Genomic DNA, 16,363 nt, shown 5'->3' on the forward strand with positions numbered 1-16,363 from the left:
CCCTCCAGAGAAAGGGCCTTGGGTTTCCAAAGGTCCAGGATTTAAGAGAGCCTGCCGTTGGGGAAACAAGAAGACTGATGACAAAAAATAAAAATGTCCAGAAAGTAGAAAGAAGAGGAAATGTTTTCCATTTTGTCCCCCTCCCCCTGGCCCATTTGGCACTCCACCCCCTCGCATGCCTCATTTGTCTGCAGCCTGTTTTTCCCCCTCTCTCTCCATCTCTCTGTCTCTCTCGCGCACTCTTGTCTCTAGGAGTCAACCAGCTGCCAGGAAATGTACAGCGAAGCTAACTGGTATTTACATGAATGCGGGAAGAAGGAAGTCCCCCATGAGTTGGCGAAGAGAGAGAGGGAGGGGGAGAGTGAGAGAGAGAGAGGGGGGGAAAGAGAGGGAGGGGGAGAGAGAGAGAGAGAGAGAGGGAGAGGGAGAGGGGGAGAGAGAGAGGGAGGGGGGGAGAAAGAGAGGGAGGGGGGGAGAGAGAGAGGGGGAGAAAGAGAGGGAGGAGGGGAGAGAGAGAGTGAGAGAGAGGGGGAGAAAGAGAGGGAGGGGGGGAGAGAGAGAGTGAGAGAGAGAGAGGGAGGGGGGGAGAAAGAGAGGGAGGAGGGGAGAGCGAGAGTGAGAGAGAGGGGGAGAAAGAGAGGGAGGGGGGGAGAGAGAGTGAGAGAGAGGGGGAGAGGGAGGGGGAGAGAGAGAGCGAGAGGGGGAGAAAGAGAGGGAGAGAGGGAGAGAGGGGGAGAAAGAGAGGGAGGGGGAGGGTTTGAGAGAGAGAATTGTTGTGCCCCCGCCTCCCACCCTCCTGGCACATTGCGTGACTGTATCAGCTGACTGGAACAGGGCGCTGGGCCACCTGCCCCCACTAATGCGTGGCTGCGGGCCGGTGTCGGGATTCGGCCGACATTTCACTTGATCTTCGGAACGATGATGTGTTCCTGTGAAGTAATGGCGCACGAGGGGGCAGTGCGTGTCTGCGTAACCGCGGTTACGGCCTGGCGTCGGCTTGTGTTGTTTTCTGGCCGGGGACAGAGACTTCAGTCACGGTGCTCCTTGTGCTGGATCCCAGCGTGTGGAGGTATGCAGAAGAACACCCCTGGTTGAGACGGGCGGCGGGGGGCGGAGGCTGACGGGGAGGCCCCCAGCGCTGTGGTTGTGATGCGGTCAGCTCTGGGGTTTGGCCGGGGAGCGTTGGAGCCACGGCCCTTCCTCCCCGGCTGAACCCAGGTACCTATGACACGCGTGAGAACTCGTAGTGTACGGCTCTCACAGCTGAAGCAGGCCTCCCGGGCCAGAATGAGTCTCACAGCAGCACTCTTTCCATTGAGGGGAAGGGGGTGGTGGTGGTGTCGGACCAAACCTTCCTTCCATAAGTGTGTAGGTGTGTGCGATTGTTTCCCCCACTCGATTTTGTAGTCAGATTTTCATGGCGGCTTCCCTGAAGCAGTTGAAGGGCGACGTTAATAACGACGGATCTCTGTTTGTGTTTGGACGTCTTAACTGTTGAAGTTGGAATGGACTCTTGACAGGAACGCTTCACGGCTGGCCGTGGTTCCCACAGAGCCGTCTGTGTCTACACTTTGGTTTGTGTTTCATTTTATTGCAAGTGAGACCTTTTCCCCCTCGGGTGTCTGTCAGAAAGGCATCCGTGACATTTTGTTTGATGCACTCTCTATTGGAACGTGTCGTCCAGCTCTCTCGCTCCGTGTCTCATAATTGAATCACCATCCGTTTTTTCTTCCACTCTCTTATTACATCTCCAATGGATGGCATTCATTTTTCCCGGCCCTTGCCAACAGACTCACACATATATCTCATAAAGGAAGAGTCATTTAATTGATTGTGGCAGGTTTAAATCTGAATGAAGGTGATGAATGGCAGAGTACTGCCAGAGCTGGAGAAAAAGGATTTACCATTTTCCTTTTCTCTATTATTTTTCTCTCCTTTTTCTTTTGGTCTGTCTTTCCCCGACTGTCTGCAACTCAGTGTGCTGCTCTCTGACCCTGTTCCTCAACACAACCCTCCAGGGAGCCATGATGTTCACACTGGAGACATGACCTTTCACACTCTCACAAACACAAACAAGTGGACAGTTTATACAGACCTCTTACTGGCGTTGACCTGTCTGAATCCACTCCATCGCAGCTGAGCTGCTTCTGTGCATGGCACACGTTGACGTCAGCGCTGTCAGCAGTCGTTGTCTGAGCTTAGAGGTGTACCCCGTTATCTGTCCATTCAGTCTGCCTCTGTTTATTTTCTACCTTTTTGTTTGTCATGAAGTGTCTGTTTTGGGGGGGAGCTGGGTGAAGACTGCCTTCCTGTTTCACGTGACTCCCTTCGTGCCGCTGACGTCATCTGATCCTCTCTCCCTCCCCAGACCCCCCGATCGGAGGCGGCGAGAAGTCTTCGGCGCGGCCAACGGCACGCTGTCGTGGGGCAACGCCTCCGCCTCCCCCGCGCCGGGCTCCGAGGGCGGCAACGGCACGGCGGGCCCCCCGCCGCCCCAGGACTTCCCCTTCTTCAACGCCCGCACCACGGTGGAGCACATGGACGTCCAGGACCTGAGGCCCTTCACCGTCTACCGCATGGACATCCACGCCTGCAGCCAGGAGGTCCGCAGCTGCAGTGCCGCCGCCTTCGTCTACTCCAGGACCAAGCCCGCAGGTGAGGACCCCCCCGGGGACCACCCGCCGGGATCCCCCGAGGACCGCCCGCTCTCCCGCCCCGTTGTCACAGAGGGATTCACTCACTTTGGTTTGACCTCCATTTCAACAGGAAGTCTCTTTGAGATGAGGCGCTGTTTTCAAAAGAGCTTTGTGTACAATTAATGTTAGCAATACAAATCATACACAACACAGACGTATACAATTTACAATGCGAAGCCCCCAAACAAACGTATTTTATAAATTTAAGAAAAGCACTCGCACCCAACCTCTACGTGGTAGAGATCTCCCTTCACCGATGGAAACTGGCTGAAACGGGTGTGTCTCGCTGAGGGAAGCTCTGCAGATTGTTCCACAGGAGACAGACTCCTGATGTGCGGTCTGGTCTAGGGAGTTTCTCAGACTCTGACTCTCTCCCCCATCAGACAAAGCCGACGACATCCCAGGACCGGTGGTCTACGAGCTGGACGAGAAGACGGAGGGCTGCGTGATCCTCCACTGGCCCGAGCCCAGCAAACCCAACGGCCTCATCCTCATGTACGGGATCAAGTTCCGCCTCGGGGCGGAGGTGAGTCTGAGCGCACGTCTAATCACTGTGACGACGCAGCCTCTTAGCAGCAAAAGCAGCACAGTTCGCCTTTTGGACTTGATCCAATGTCGAAACCAAGACAAATCAAGATTTCTGGGGGTTTTCACCAGAAAATATGTTTTTCTCCTTAATCAAAACAATACCAAGAGTACACAACAAAAAAACCATCATCAATTCTAATGCTATAGTTCAGGAATGTGACAAATAGAAATGGATGAATAAATCAAATCAGGGAGTGTGCTTGAGGACCTTGTCCGGCCTGCTCCTGACCCGTGCTTGTTGCTTCCCTCCGTTTCCCGCCTCAGCCCGAGAAACACGAGTGCGTGTCGCGCCAGCAGTTCCACGAGCACCGGGGCGGCCGCCTCAGCAACCTGGGCCCGGGGAACTACTCTGCCCGTGTGCGCGCCATCTCTCTGGCGGGCAACGGCTCCTGGACCGAGACGGTCTACTTCTATGTGGCCCCGCCCAAACGTACGCTGACTCCACCCTAACGGACAACACCGACACTGACAACAACAGCAACCACAACAACCCAAATGTGAACTGTTTAAACAAAGCGCGGTGCGTTTGTGTGAGCTGATGTCTTGTGCTGCTGCCGCTCTGTCCTCCAGGTGAGTACGAGGTGACCCTCTACCTGGCCGTCATCGTCCCCCTCATCGTGATCATCATGATCATCAGCCTCCTTACCGCCCTCTTCTTCATCAACAAGAAGAGGTATGGCCTTTCCAAGGGCTAATAACCTGTGGTGTGAAACATCCCGTCACGGACGCCGACCACTTAGTATCGATTCAAGGGTTTAGATCCCGATGACATAAGTTCTGCTGCAGTGATTGTAAGCTGTTCGTTTGACCCTACAGAAACAGTGACCGGCTGGGAAACGGAGTCCTCTACGCCTCCGTCAACCCAGAGTACTTCAGCGCAGCTGAAAGTAAGGCAGCGTCACCAGCGCACCAGTGTATACAAAACAGCTGCTCTCCTTGTGCCCCTGTGCCTGTAACCATCCACGGGTTACGGGCCTGATACGGTCACGCAGGGCCTACATCCTGCCGCGCCCCAGGTGTTCCCCTCTCTTTAACCGGCCGCCGTGTGTCCGTGTGTCCGCCCCAGTGTACGTGCCAGACGAGTGGGAGGTGGCCCGGGAGAAGATCACCATGAACAAGGAGCTGGGCCAGGGCTCGTTCGGCATGGTGTACGAGGGCATGGCCAAAGGCGTGGTGAAGGACGACCCCGAGACCCGCGTGGCCATCAAGACGGTGAACGAGACGGCCAGCATGCGGGAGCGCATCGAGTTCCTGAACGAGGCCTCGGTGATGAAGGAGTTCAACTGTCACCACGTGGTAAGCGGGCGCCGTGTGACTCGCGTAGCGTAAAGGGAGGCCAGGGCGGCCGCGTCGTGTCTTCGGAGACATGAGCGAGTGGAGCAAATATTTGGTGCGGCCTTGAAAATGTGAATGTTAAACCCCATAATAACCCAGTGATCTCACTTCCTGGGTTGCACACCAGTCGCTGGTTTACTGGCAGAGCGCTTTACGCTTTAGACTCCACATAAAACGGCAATAAATACAACATAGAAGTGGGGCTGTGTCTCAAGCTGCCGTGGAACGTTGCGCTGGAAGGTTTGGTGGAGAAGTTCATGGATCATAGGGGGTGGCTGTTGTTCTGACACGCCTGCTGCTGGCTGCTAGAGCCTCAGGCTTTAGTTAAGCTCAACGCATCTCTGCAGATTGCTTATTATTCCTGTTTGTCACCGTGGAAAACAAGCCTAGTACCAATTACCATTGACCTTCATCCTAAGGTAATCAAATGTGTAATGCGTTGCGACATAGATACACCTAAATGATTACATGGTTAAATGTTAATAAGTGTGCCTTTTATAATAAATCACGTTTAAACTGCATTGCCGTTGTTGATGACCTCATTTTGATTTAAGGGCTCGGGCGAATAACAACATTCCGTACAGTTACTGTAAACTATGCTGCGTTGTGATTGGTTCAGGTGCGGCTGCTGGGCGTGGTCTCGCAGGGACAGCCAACGCTAGTTATCATGGAGCTGATGACCCGCGGGGACCTGAAGAGCCACCTGCGCTCACTGAGGAAGGAGGTACGTACCACTGGCTCTCGCTCCCTGGTCCTGGGTTCCTGGGCCCTCGCTCCGTAGCTCTCGCTCCCTGGCCCCCTCGCCCCCTGGCCCCCTCGCTCCCTGGCCCCCTCGCTCCCTGGCCCTCGGTCCCTGGCCCTCACTCCTGGCCCTCGGTCCCTTGCTCTCAGTTCCTGGCTTTCGGCCCCTGGCTCCCGTTCCCGCGCCAGATCTAATATAGTGCTGGAAAACTGACAAGATCCTCTTCATAAAATAAAACATTATTCAGGACTTGGTTTCAATAGTCTTCCCCAGGTTTCCTGTTACACAGGCAGGCCTATAGATACATAAACACACCGATGGAGCCGCTACATTCGCACCGTGGTTTCTGGCTGGACCCCCCCCCCCCCCCCCCCCCCGGCCCAGGACCTCTCTGGTTCTGTTGGGACAGCAAGGTTCCAGGCCACAGACGTCCTGAATACTGTGCTTGTGTGTCCTCCTCCGGTCCCAGAACTCCACCACCCAGGTGCTGCCCCCGCTGAAGAAGATGATCCAGATGGCCGGGGAGATTGCTGACGGCATGGCGTACCTCAACGCCAACAAGTTTGTCCACCGGGATCTGGCTGCTAGGAACTGCATGGTGACGGAGGACTACACGGTGAAGATCGGAGGTGAGACGCCGCGCCCACACGAGGCCCTCCAGTCGGTTCTCCGCCGCTCCAGAACCCGACCCACAGGAGGCCCCTCAGAAAAACGTTTTGGGGTTGGTCCCGGGTGGGCCCGAGGAAGGAGAACAGTTTATGTATATTTGCAGATGAAGGCGGATTCGAGGAGAAGGGCGTGGCTCACCCTGGCCTCCACTTCCTCAAACTCCTCCTCCATCTCTCTGGAGTGTGTGAGCTGAATTTCCACTTTTAACTTTCTCTCTCACTTGATCTCTCTCGATCTTACACACTCGCTCTCGCTCTCGCTCTCACTGTCGCTCGAGTCAACTGGCTCGTCAACAGGGAAACAAAACAAGAAGCAGGTACCAACATGAGGTTCAAGATGACAATAACAGTAATAATATTAAATAAAGCTTACAGATAAAAAAAGTAAGCCCATAATATTAGCTAATGATGATTAGATAATAAGGGTGAGGTAATCACACGGGACTTGGCTGCTTTCTCCGAAAACCTTTCAGTATACGAAACTATACACGACCACACACATCATTGTCTGATGACACAGTGTCCGGTATATGAAACTATACATGACCCTGACTCGCACATCATTGTCTGATGACACAGTGTCCGGTCTATGAATCCATACATTACTTACACACACATCAACGTCTGAGGACAGTGTGTCCGGTATATGAATCTATACATTACTTACACACACATCAATGTCTGATGACGCTGTTTCCAGTTTATGAATCTATACACGTCTTCCACACACATCAATAGTGAGCCTCTTTCTCCTGCAGATTTCGGCATGACGCGGGACATCTACGAGACGGACTACTACCGGAAAGGGGGCAAGGGGCTGCTTCCGGTCCGCTGGATGTCTCCCGAGTCCCTCAAAGACGGCGTGTTCACCACCATGTCCGACGTCTGGTACGAAGGAGCACGCGCTCTCACACACACGCCAGTACACGCAGACACATGTCGGTTTGGGCATGAGTGTTTCCCTGCAGCCAGGGTTGAAATCAAATGGCTGCTTTACAACGCCTGCAAGGCCCGATGGGCCAGACAGAGGCTGCTTGCGTTGCATCGGTGGATTTTATTATGCTTTTCCCTCGCCTCATTCCGTGATCTAGTCACCGCATATTGAAGCACTACCAGTAATTCTCCCCAGCCCCAGCTGTGAATGTGCCGATCCAAACGGCCGTGTGTGTGTGTGTGTGTGTGCTTGTGTGTGTGAGTCTTCTCGAAAAACACACGCTCCTTCGTGGCCCGTCCTCGCTGCGTCCGCACCACACCTCTCGAGCGGGGAGCACCGGGAATGTTTACGGGTTCCCATGCGAGTGTTTGTTCCTGAGCCGGCAGTGTCCCACGGTCTGCTCCCTGCAAACAGCGGGGCGTAAACGGGCCCAGATGTTCTCCGATGAGCGGCTGCGGGGCCAGAGCAGGCCCACCTCCATCCTGCACACTATATAGGCCGCTTTGATGTTGCCCAGATCAAGTCCGGCCTTACAGGAACCCCCTCTGGGCGCCCGCCAAACGCACCAGCAGGGGACGCTTATCCCGTTGATTAGGAAAAGCTGCCCTCGCTGTGGCTTTATCTTCGGCCTTCTGCGAGGGGAAACGGAGGATACCAGTGTTTTATAACCCTGTTTACCTTGAACGCTCTCGAGTGCCCATGAGAATGGCGAATTCCACCAAAATAAGGGCGCTGGATAATTGTGTTTTTTTCTCCTAGAGTTTAGCCAATGGAAAATGTTGGATGCTATCAAAACAAGAGTCTCCACAACTCTGTTTATCTTCGAGCGCTCTAGCCAATGAGAACATAGGTTGTCCCCTTCCCGCAATCAGAGTTGTTGACCTTCCTCCTGGTGGCGTTCCTGCCTGTGTGCGCAGGTCGTTTGGCGTGGTGTTGTGGGAGATCGCCACCCTGGCGGAGCAGCCCTACCAGGGCCTGTCCAACGAACAAGTGCTGCGCTTCGTCATGGACGGCAGCCTGCTGGAGAAACCCGACAACTGCCCCGACATGCTGTGAGTATTCCTGCATCCACCGTAAACCCCCGTTCCCCCTAGCCTGGCTCCGCCCGCCTAAGTACTTCCGCTCAATTTGAATTTCCCTTCAGTACTAGGTCTGGACCTGCTGTATGTAATTTGGTTTTCTGGTGCTGCCACAGCGGGCCCCAATCAGCGAACAGAGGGCGTGTCTGAGAACAATGACGATAAAGTCGTACGCCAGTTTGAGTTGTTGTAGTAGGTCGGTAGTTGATTTACAATGTGCAATTTTTCCCTGATAAATTAAATTCGACGCACAAAACCTGCAGCTGTCGTTGACGGACATTTTCGTGCAGGCGCGCAAGGTGTTTGGTTTGTGTACAACCTGCGCGTGATTCCCGGCGCATGACAATACGTCACAACCAAACGTTAGCGATTGGTTATGGCAGATCCAGAGTGGCACTGGGCAGATCCAATCATTTCAAACTTCAACAGACACCCGCCTTCAAGTGAGTTAACGTTTGTCAATTGATTAGGTCCAGACTCTCTGTACAAATGAAATGAAATGAAGTGAAGTACGAGAGTCTGGTAGAACCAGGCTACGTTCCCCCCCCTCCCAGCAGAATATAGTGTATCGTATATATATATATATATATATCTTTTACCACAACCGCGGGAATCTCTGGGCTGTAAACACACGAGCCCCGGGGCCAAGCCAGAGGTCAGCGTCTATTCCGGGGCGGGGGGGGGGGGGGGGGGGGGGGGGGGGGGTAATGAGGGTGGACAGGCGGATCAGGTATGCTGTGATGGGGGACATGCCTGCATGTGACTCTGCGTCACGGTGTAAAAGTGTCTCCCTGACGACACACAGCCCCGGCCTCAGATGGCGGCCAGCGACCGCATCCGCCGTCAGCCCCAGGCCCAAAGAAGGGGTGGCGTGTGTGTGTGTGCGTGCTTCTGCGTGTGTGCGTGTGTAAGAGGGGATTGGACTGTCTGTCTGTTATGAATACACAAACCGGCCCCGTATCCATGGTAGCCGTGGGGCTGTTTTGCCCTGGTGACGGGGGCGTGCGGATAGTGTTACCGCGCGTCACCTCGTCCTGGGCCCAGGAGGGGACGATGTCGTCGTCGTCACCACCGCCGCCGGCTCAGACGCTACGGCAACGGGGGCGTTCCTTTTGGTTTTCCCCGCAGCCCGCAGCGCGGTGGTGTTGCGAGGCACGTCTGCGGAGCTCTGTGTGTACGGGCTCCCGGCCCAGTGCTTCCCATGGTCAGGTAGCTTCAGGTCAGGGATTGGATTCCCTGCCTCCCTCTTGGGTTTCGTGTGGACAAAGTGCACTCTCTTTCCCAGGGATGCGCCGTGATAAAAGACGGTGTTAAACCTCCAGATTTATTGTGGAGCGCTCAATATCACTTACTGGTATTAATAACCCATGAGCCCTAGGCCAGACCGGGACTTCCCCCTCCTCGTCGAACAGACTGGGGCTGAAACCCCCTGCGTGGAACATGTTCATGAGGCCGGGTGGAAAAACAAGAGCGGTTGTCTTTGTTGACTTGTTGTCTCACCGAGTAACCTGACGAAGGCGGCCCGTCCGGTCGTCGTGTGTCTCGCCCCGTGTAACCCATCCGGCCCCCGATAGCATCTCGATCCTCCCAGCTCGGGGCCCCGGCGCTCCTCATTAGGAGTCGAGGCCCCGGCGGGAGGCCCGGGTACTCCGGGCCGCTAGCATGGCTGGTGACCCGGCCCAGCGGGACGGTGTGCCGGGACGGGGTTTGAGGGCGGTCTGAGCAGAGGCCGGCGGGCGCTGACAGCGCAGCGGGACTTATTTCCATGTTTTTTTGTTTTTCTATGGAAATCAGCAAATATTTGTGCCACAACAGATGGCGGTGTGAGAATATTAAGCAGGGTCAGTCTGGCCCGCAAACCTGAACCGGCCTTCCATGGGAGGTCTGAGGGCCAGGGCTTATACATGGGACATACCCAGCCATTATATAGCATTTACCTGAGGGGAGGAGGAGGGAGGGAGAGAGGGAGGATGAGGATACCGATGATACCGATGATGACTTAGGTGTTAGTCGGTTGTGCCCTCGCTTCAGTCGGTATTCTTAGCTTGTTTGTGTACAATCCCAGCTGCGGTGGCGTGCGGTGCAGAGCCCTCGGCACGCTGTATTAAACCTCTCTCTTTTATGAGGTTGTTTTGGCGTTCCCAAAGGGCTGCTGCAGCCCGAGCGTAGTGCGTATGGATCGTACCCACGCTGCGCTGCCGACTCTGGTATTTAGTGGAGCGTTTCTGCTCTGAACGTCAACGCATCAAAACGGGGCAAGTCAACAAAGCAATAGAAAGCTTCTTGGCAGTGCTGTTGCAGCAGTGCCAGGCATTGTGGATTCAGGATGTATTGGATGTTTTATCTGTGTCATGCAAAATTAAATAGGGTCGTTTTTTTTAGAGCTACAGATATAAGTAATAATCAGTAACACAGTGTACTGATGCAAAGTCTATGGTCAAAAGTTAATGAATGTCCAGTGGAATGGAAAAATACACAGGGACCGGAATTACTTCTTTAGATGAGTAACTTATTTAGCCAGGACCAAAGGATAAATGGGGGCGATGTAAGAACCTTGGTTGCACGCTGCATTGACCCCTATATCATCTGTAGTTGAGCACCTTTCTATCTCCCCATTTCAACATTGCTCCAATAAATGTGTTCATTTCAACCAATTCTTCATACATAAGAGGGCAACATTCACGTGATTTGAAATGAAATAGTATTCCACAGGGTATGTACAGTACATACCATGTCTGGATAACTGGTAACAACAGGGGCTTTGCTCTGTCTTATCCTGCCCCCTAGTGGTGTATACTGATACAGCAGCCATTTACCACACTGGTTGGTCCTGTTTCGTTCACTGCGGTTTTGCGATTCTACTCACGTTTGAAGATAATGTACCTTTAAATGTGAGTCGAATCACAAAACCATCTGAGAGAGACCGCTGAAGCAGCGGGTTGGGGCATCAGTGACGGAGGCGTTTATTTCGGCCCGCAGGTTTGAGCTGATGCGGATGTGCTGGCAGTACAACCCCAAGATGCGACCGGCCTTCCTGGAGATCATCAGCAGCATCACGGCGGACCTGGAGGGGCCCTTCAGGGAGATGAGCTTCTTCTTCAGCGACGAGAACAAGCCCCCCGACACGGAGGAGCTGGACATGGAGGTGGAGAACATGGAGAACATTCCCCTGGACCCCGTGTCCAGCCAGCGGCCCACGGCCGTCCCCACGCCCTCCGCCGCGTCGGCGGGGGCCACGGCGACCCCGCCGGCCGCGACCGCCTCCTCGGCCACCTCCCAGCTGCTGGCGCCGCTGCAGGGGCCCGGCACGCCGCTGCTGGGGGGCCCCGCGTCCCCGGCCACCTCGGCCTCGTCCTCCTCCGCGGCGGGGACGGGCGCGGGCGGGTCGTCGGCCTCGGCGTCCCCGGGGCCCCCCGCCGACAAGCACTCGGGACAGGCGGCGCCGGCGGCCAACGGGCCGGCGGCGCGGCTGCGGCCCGCCTTCGACGAGCTGCAGCCGTATGCGCACATGAACGGCGGCCGCAAGAACGAGCGGACGCTACCGCTGCCCCAGTCCTCGGCCTGCTGATACCCCACGCCGGAGACCCCGCCTCCAGGCTCCGCCTCTTAAACAGGGTTAATGACACGCCTCCTCCCCCTCCTCCTCCTCCTCCCCAGCCTCTCTGGAAGGATTGGGGGAGGGGGGGGAGAGATGGGAGCAGAGCGTTCTTTCCCTTCTTCTGGGTCTTCCTCTCCTTGGACGTTCCCGTCCCCCCGCTGGATGCGAGCAGAGCGACGTGTACCCCTGGAGACTGGAGCGCAGCATGGGGGTCCGCAGCAGGGGGCGCTGTGGGAGGGCTGGGGTCTGTACCTGCTCAGCCTGCACTGTGCAGCGTTTGTTACATAAGTCTTTAAACGAAAAAATGGATAAATTAAAAAAAAAACTACCGGAAATAACGCAGGCATTTCACCTGGCTTACAGATATTGTAAGACACGAACACGAGAGAATGATTACATAGCATATCTGCCAGCAAATCCAACAGAAGAGCACTTTTTTCTGATGATTTTTAGAAAGGATGTTGTGGATATTTCAGTGTGTATTTATACGAACACGTGACTCTCTCTACGGTATATATCTCAAACTTTTTTTAAGTGACTTTCCATTGATATAACATTCAGTTATTTTATGAGCATCTAAGGACTGCAGCTCGAACCATTTGAGGATGCCACAGATCTAAACCCTGGACTAGGATCCTGGGTTCTGTTTCCAGTCTATATTTCTATGTGTGTGGATCCTTTAGCAGCCGGTCCTATTGGATGGAGAGACGGCTGTCATGTGTATGCCAAACTTTTGCCAAATCAACCTTTTTATTTGTTTTTATATTTCATTTATTTGTTTTAAACAAGATAAATATCTCCCAACACAAACACAAGGCTGCGGATTAGAGATGACCCAAGTTCAATGGGAATGGCATTTGACGTTTGTTTGTTTGTTCATATCCTATGAATATGAATTCATATCCTGTCTTTGTACTGAATACTCCCTGAGCATCGAGGTATTGGGCTTATCTGGGGCTTTGTTTGATAGGATGGATGCAAAAATGATTCCCAGTATATGTTCTGGGTCTGAAATTAGTTAGCAAGCGTATTTATACTGGCAATTTAGTTGTTAATAGTTTGGTTAATTATTTCTATAATTATTAAGTCACCAGTTGCCAAGTAATGCAAAATTAAGTATTTGTTAAAATATACACTAAAAGGCAAATATTGTACAAATGTATGCAATTTATGAATAGGACTACAATTAGTCTGCAGTTGTTTAATTTGCTGCTTGGTACAATTTTAATTAATTTGGGCATTCTGGTCGAGTTATTTTGAGGATCTCCGTTGCATTTGGCACTGGTGTATTACTTGTTTTAGAGATATGACACAATGCAAATCCAGTTAGTTAGAATCATTTACAGTAAACAGCAAGTTCTCACAGTTCACAGAATCAAAGGCTGTCTTCTGCTCTTGAATGGATGAGTAATGGAGTTTTTCTAGTTTTCCACAAATACTTAGAGCTCAGTTCACCCATCAAAGGGTGAAAAGGAATGTATCTGTTTTATTGACACACTCATCACCTGAGTCCATGTAGTCTGTCAACCATCATTCTCACACTTATGTTTTAATGTAACAAGAATATGATATACATTTTGTTTTTGTATTTGTTTCAATCAATGTCTTGTTGTTCTTCTGCTGGTAGTCTTTATTTGATGTGGTAACATCACTCACTGAAGTACTGTTGTTTGGACACAATGGCACAAAAGCTGACTTCAAAGAGCCCAGATAAAGAGCTGGGACATTAAAACAAAGAGGTATTGGTTTGGGTCGGATCCCAGTAGCCTTGAGAACTTTGGAATGCAAAAGGTCTCGTTGGGAGGCGTGGTTTGTCTCAATACATTTCAGATGTATGTGTATATATAGGTCTTAGAGCTCTATGTTAGACTGCAGGATCCATTTTATACATATAAACAGTCGGTCACTTTTTAAAGAAAACCTTTTTACAGTTCAGATGTTCACGTCTATGTCTGTACAGAACAAAGCTGCTATTTTATCCCTTTTTTTCTCTTGGATGCGATATATATACATATTATAGAAATCTATATATATATATATAAAGAAATCCTTCAGGTTTGATATTTTACGGTCTTCACTGCAGTCCATTTCTTAAACTTTCACTATGTCTAAAAATGAAAAATCATAAAAAAAAGATTATTTTAGATACTTTTTATTTTCCGACCCCCCAAGATCATTTCCCTAACACTACATTTTGTTCTATGCCTTTTATTTTCTATAAAGTTTTTTTTAATTATTTTTTTATTTTTTGGAATTATTTGATTTAATTATTATTATTATTACTATTATTATTATTAATGTTATCATTATTTTGAATGGACACCTTAGCTCAACGTTTGAGGGTGTACTTTCTGCACCCTTGTTTTTCTACTTTTGTGTCTAGCACTGCACCTAGGACTGCCTCTAGGTTGCGTCTCAATCTCAGGTCCAAGTAAAGAGCTTTGCTTTCTCCACACACCCTCTCATGATTGTCCTCCAATCATCTCCTCTCTCGGCTGCCCCTCCCCTCTGCCTCCACCCTGCTATGGCTTTGTGGATTCCAATAGTGCCCGCTCCCTTCTCCCTCCTCTTCCTCCTCCCTCCTTTCCCCCCTTCTCCTCCTTCTACCTCTCCTCCCTCCTCTTCTTCTCTCTTCCTCCTCTCCTCTCCTCTCCTCCCCCTCCGCCTCTCCCCTCCTTCCTCTCCTCTCCTCCCCCCTACCTCCTCCCCGCTCCCTCCTCTCCTCTCCTCCCTCCTCCCCTCCTCTCCTCTCCTCCTCTCTGGTCGCTGTGTCCAGTATGTCCGCTTCCCCCAGTGCCTCTTCTAGACGTCAGGACTCGCTCTAGTGTACGTTTCCTTGGTACCAGATCTGGTGTTTTAACCCATCCATCTCTTGCCTCTCACATTGATTAGGGCTCACTGGGTTAATCTTATTTGCCTTAGTTAACCCTTGATAACCGGCCCCCATATTGTAGACCATGAAATCATGAAACCTTTTTTATTTGTACTATCGACGGTTGCAAGCTTCTGCATTGTCTCCTGCACGACCTGCTAATGATTGAAAGTAAGAACAGGTCTTTTTAAATTATTTTATTCATATTCGTTGCTTGTGTAAAACCAAATAAAGGACGAGTTAGCGTCCAGGGAAGGGATCACCTTTCATCACCATGGAAACCGTCTGTTTCCTCCGAGGCTGACTAGTAAATGTATTGAAGGATTTCTCCTCATCTTTTTGAAAAGTTTTTTTTCTTTTTTGTTATCTTTTCTTTCTGTAGTGTTATTTATTTATTTTTCTAATTTTACTTTTGTGATATCAGTTTAAATCACTGTATAAATGCCCAATGATTCAGTATAAACTTGGATTTTTATTTGATTTTTTTTGTATTTTCTTTGGCGTCATGATGTTGGAACTTAAACCTTTTTTTGTTTTCTTCATATATCTACCTCACCCTTTTTAAAATACGTGTTTGCATCTGAAAAAAATTACATCTCACTCGTTCCGCATGAGTTTGTTTAAAATAACTCTGGAAGGTCTCCGGACACCCCTCACCCTTTGGACACGCCCACTCAACATCATTACCACCGGTACACCTGAATCAGGAGGTGGTCTCACTGATGCTGCCATTGCCACTTTGTCCCAACATTGCCCAATCAATTGTTGGCCCTATGGATAAAAACACTTGTTGTTTTAAGCCGGTTCAAAAAGCCTGATTAATGTCTCTGGTAGAGACAGGCTTTTAATCAAGGACTGGAGTCAAATATTGTATTTAATATTTTACAAAAATCTGAGGCAGATGTCAATTAGCCAATTCGAAGAAATTGATTTGAAAAATAACCGATCTTCCTTTTATTTTACTAGATTTTAGTTCCTGCATTTTAAATCATTTTAAACACTGCAATATATATATCAGTAGAAGAGGCCTGGGCACATTTTAACACCATCAGGCATTCCATCCCCTGTCTTCATCCTACAGTTACAGATATAACAGTCTACAACTTTCCTCTTACTATGAAGAGGGATAGCATAGATGTAGTCAACACATGAAGCATTTATTCAGATAACACTTCACTAATCATGGGGAATCATTTAAAAGGGAAACATGATTTCACAAAAAGCATCTTATTCATTGACAAGACGTTCAATGCTCTCAAATGTCCTCCATTTTATACCTCCTACTCAATACATCTAGTTGGATAAAGATTCAGTAACGTTTTTCATTCACTGACTGAATTCCACAATGAGCATCTAAACTCAGGATTCCTACTCGCTTCCTGGTCAATGCCATAACCAAAAGTCTGTTCCAATATCTGAATGACAGTGTTTTATTTGCTCCAATCCAATTCTCCAGTGATCACATGTGTACCCTCTACAGTGTCTTCCACTCTGTGTGTACCTGCTGAATCTCATGTCCTATCTCTCTAGTCTTTTAATTATTACTACATTTTATTTCCTGGGGGTTGAACCAACAGTTGGTTCAACCCCCAATACCGATTCAATCTGAATTTAAAAAACGATCATGTCCACGGTTGCTCAGCAAACGGTTCTGTCCTGGTTTGTTGTTGCTGCTTACAATAATGCTGCTTGTTAAAAAAAATGTTACAGTAGATTGCATACAGAAAAAAAGGAGGCAAATATGAACATGGAAAGTTACAACCAAAAATAAATATCAGCACCGGCTTGATAAGACTCCAATCAGCCGGCTACTTACTGAGGTGATATCAGCACCACACCTCTTCAGAGACT

General features: G+C 50.6%; 1 protein-coding gene across 1 annotated transcript in view; it reads left to right on the forward strand.

Moving 5' to 3' along the window:
• igf1ra (insulin-like growth factor 1a receptor) overlaps nt 1-13,213 on the forward strand; it is a 71,573-nt gene extending 58,360 nt beyond the window's left edge. Inside the window, exons 11-21 of the mRNA XM_030365676.1 lie at nt 2,369-2,655; nt 3,080-3,222; nt 3,549-3,714; nt 3,855-3,957; nt 4,101-4,171; nt 4,351-4,580; nt 5,239-5,343; nt 5,831-5,990; nt 6,788-6,917; nt 7,881-8,015; nt 11,022-13,213. Of these exons, the coding sequence (XP_030221536.1) occupies nt 2,369-2,655; nt 3,080-3,222; nt 3,549-3,714; nt 3,855-3,957; nt 4,101-4,171; nt 4,351-4,580; nt 5,239-5,343; nt 5,831-5,990; nt 6,788-6,917; nt 7,881-8,015; nt 11,022-11,610 (2,119 nt within the window). The 3' untranslated portion in view covers nt 11,611-13,213. The remainder of the gene's footprint in view (nt 1-2,368; nt 2,656-3,079; nt 3,223-3,548; nt 3,715-3,854; nt 3,958-4,100; nt 4,172-4,350; nt 4,581-5,238; nt 5,344-5,830; nt 5,991-6,787; nt 6,918-7,880; nt 8,016-11,021) is intronic.
• Nucleotides 13,214-16,363: the final 3,150 nt, after the last annotated feature.

This window comes from Gadus morhua, chromosome 9 (genome assembly GCF_902167405.1).
Source record: "Gadus morhua chromosome 9, gadMor3.0, whole genome shotgun sequence".
Lineage (NCBI taxonomy): Eukaryota > Metazoa > Chordata > Actinopteri > Gadiformes > Gadidae > Gadus > Gadus morhua.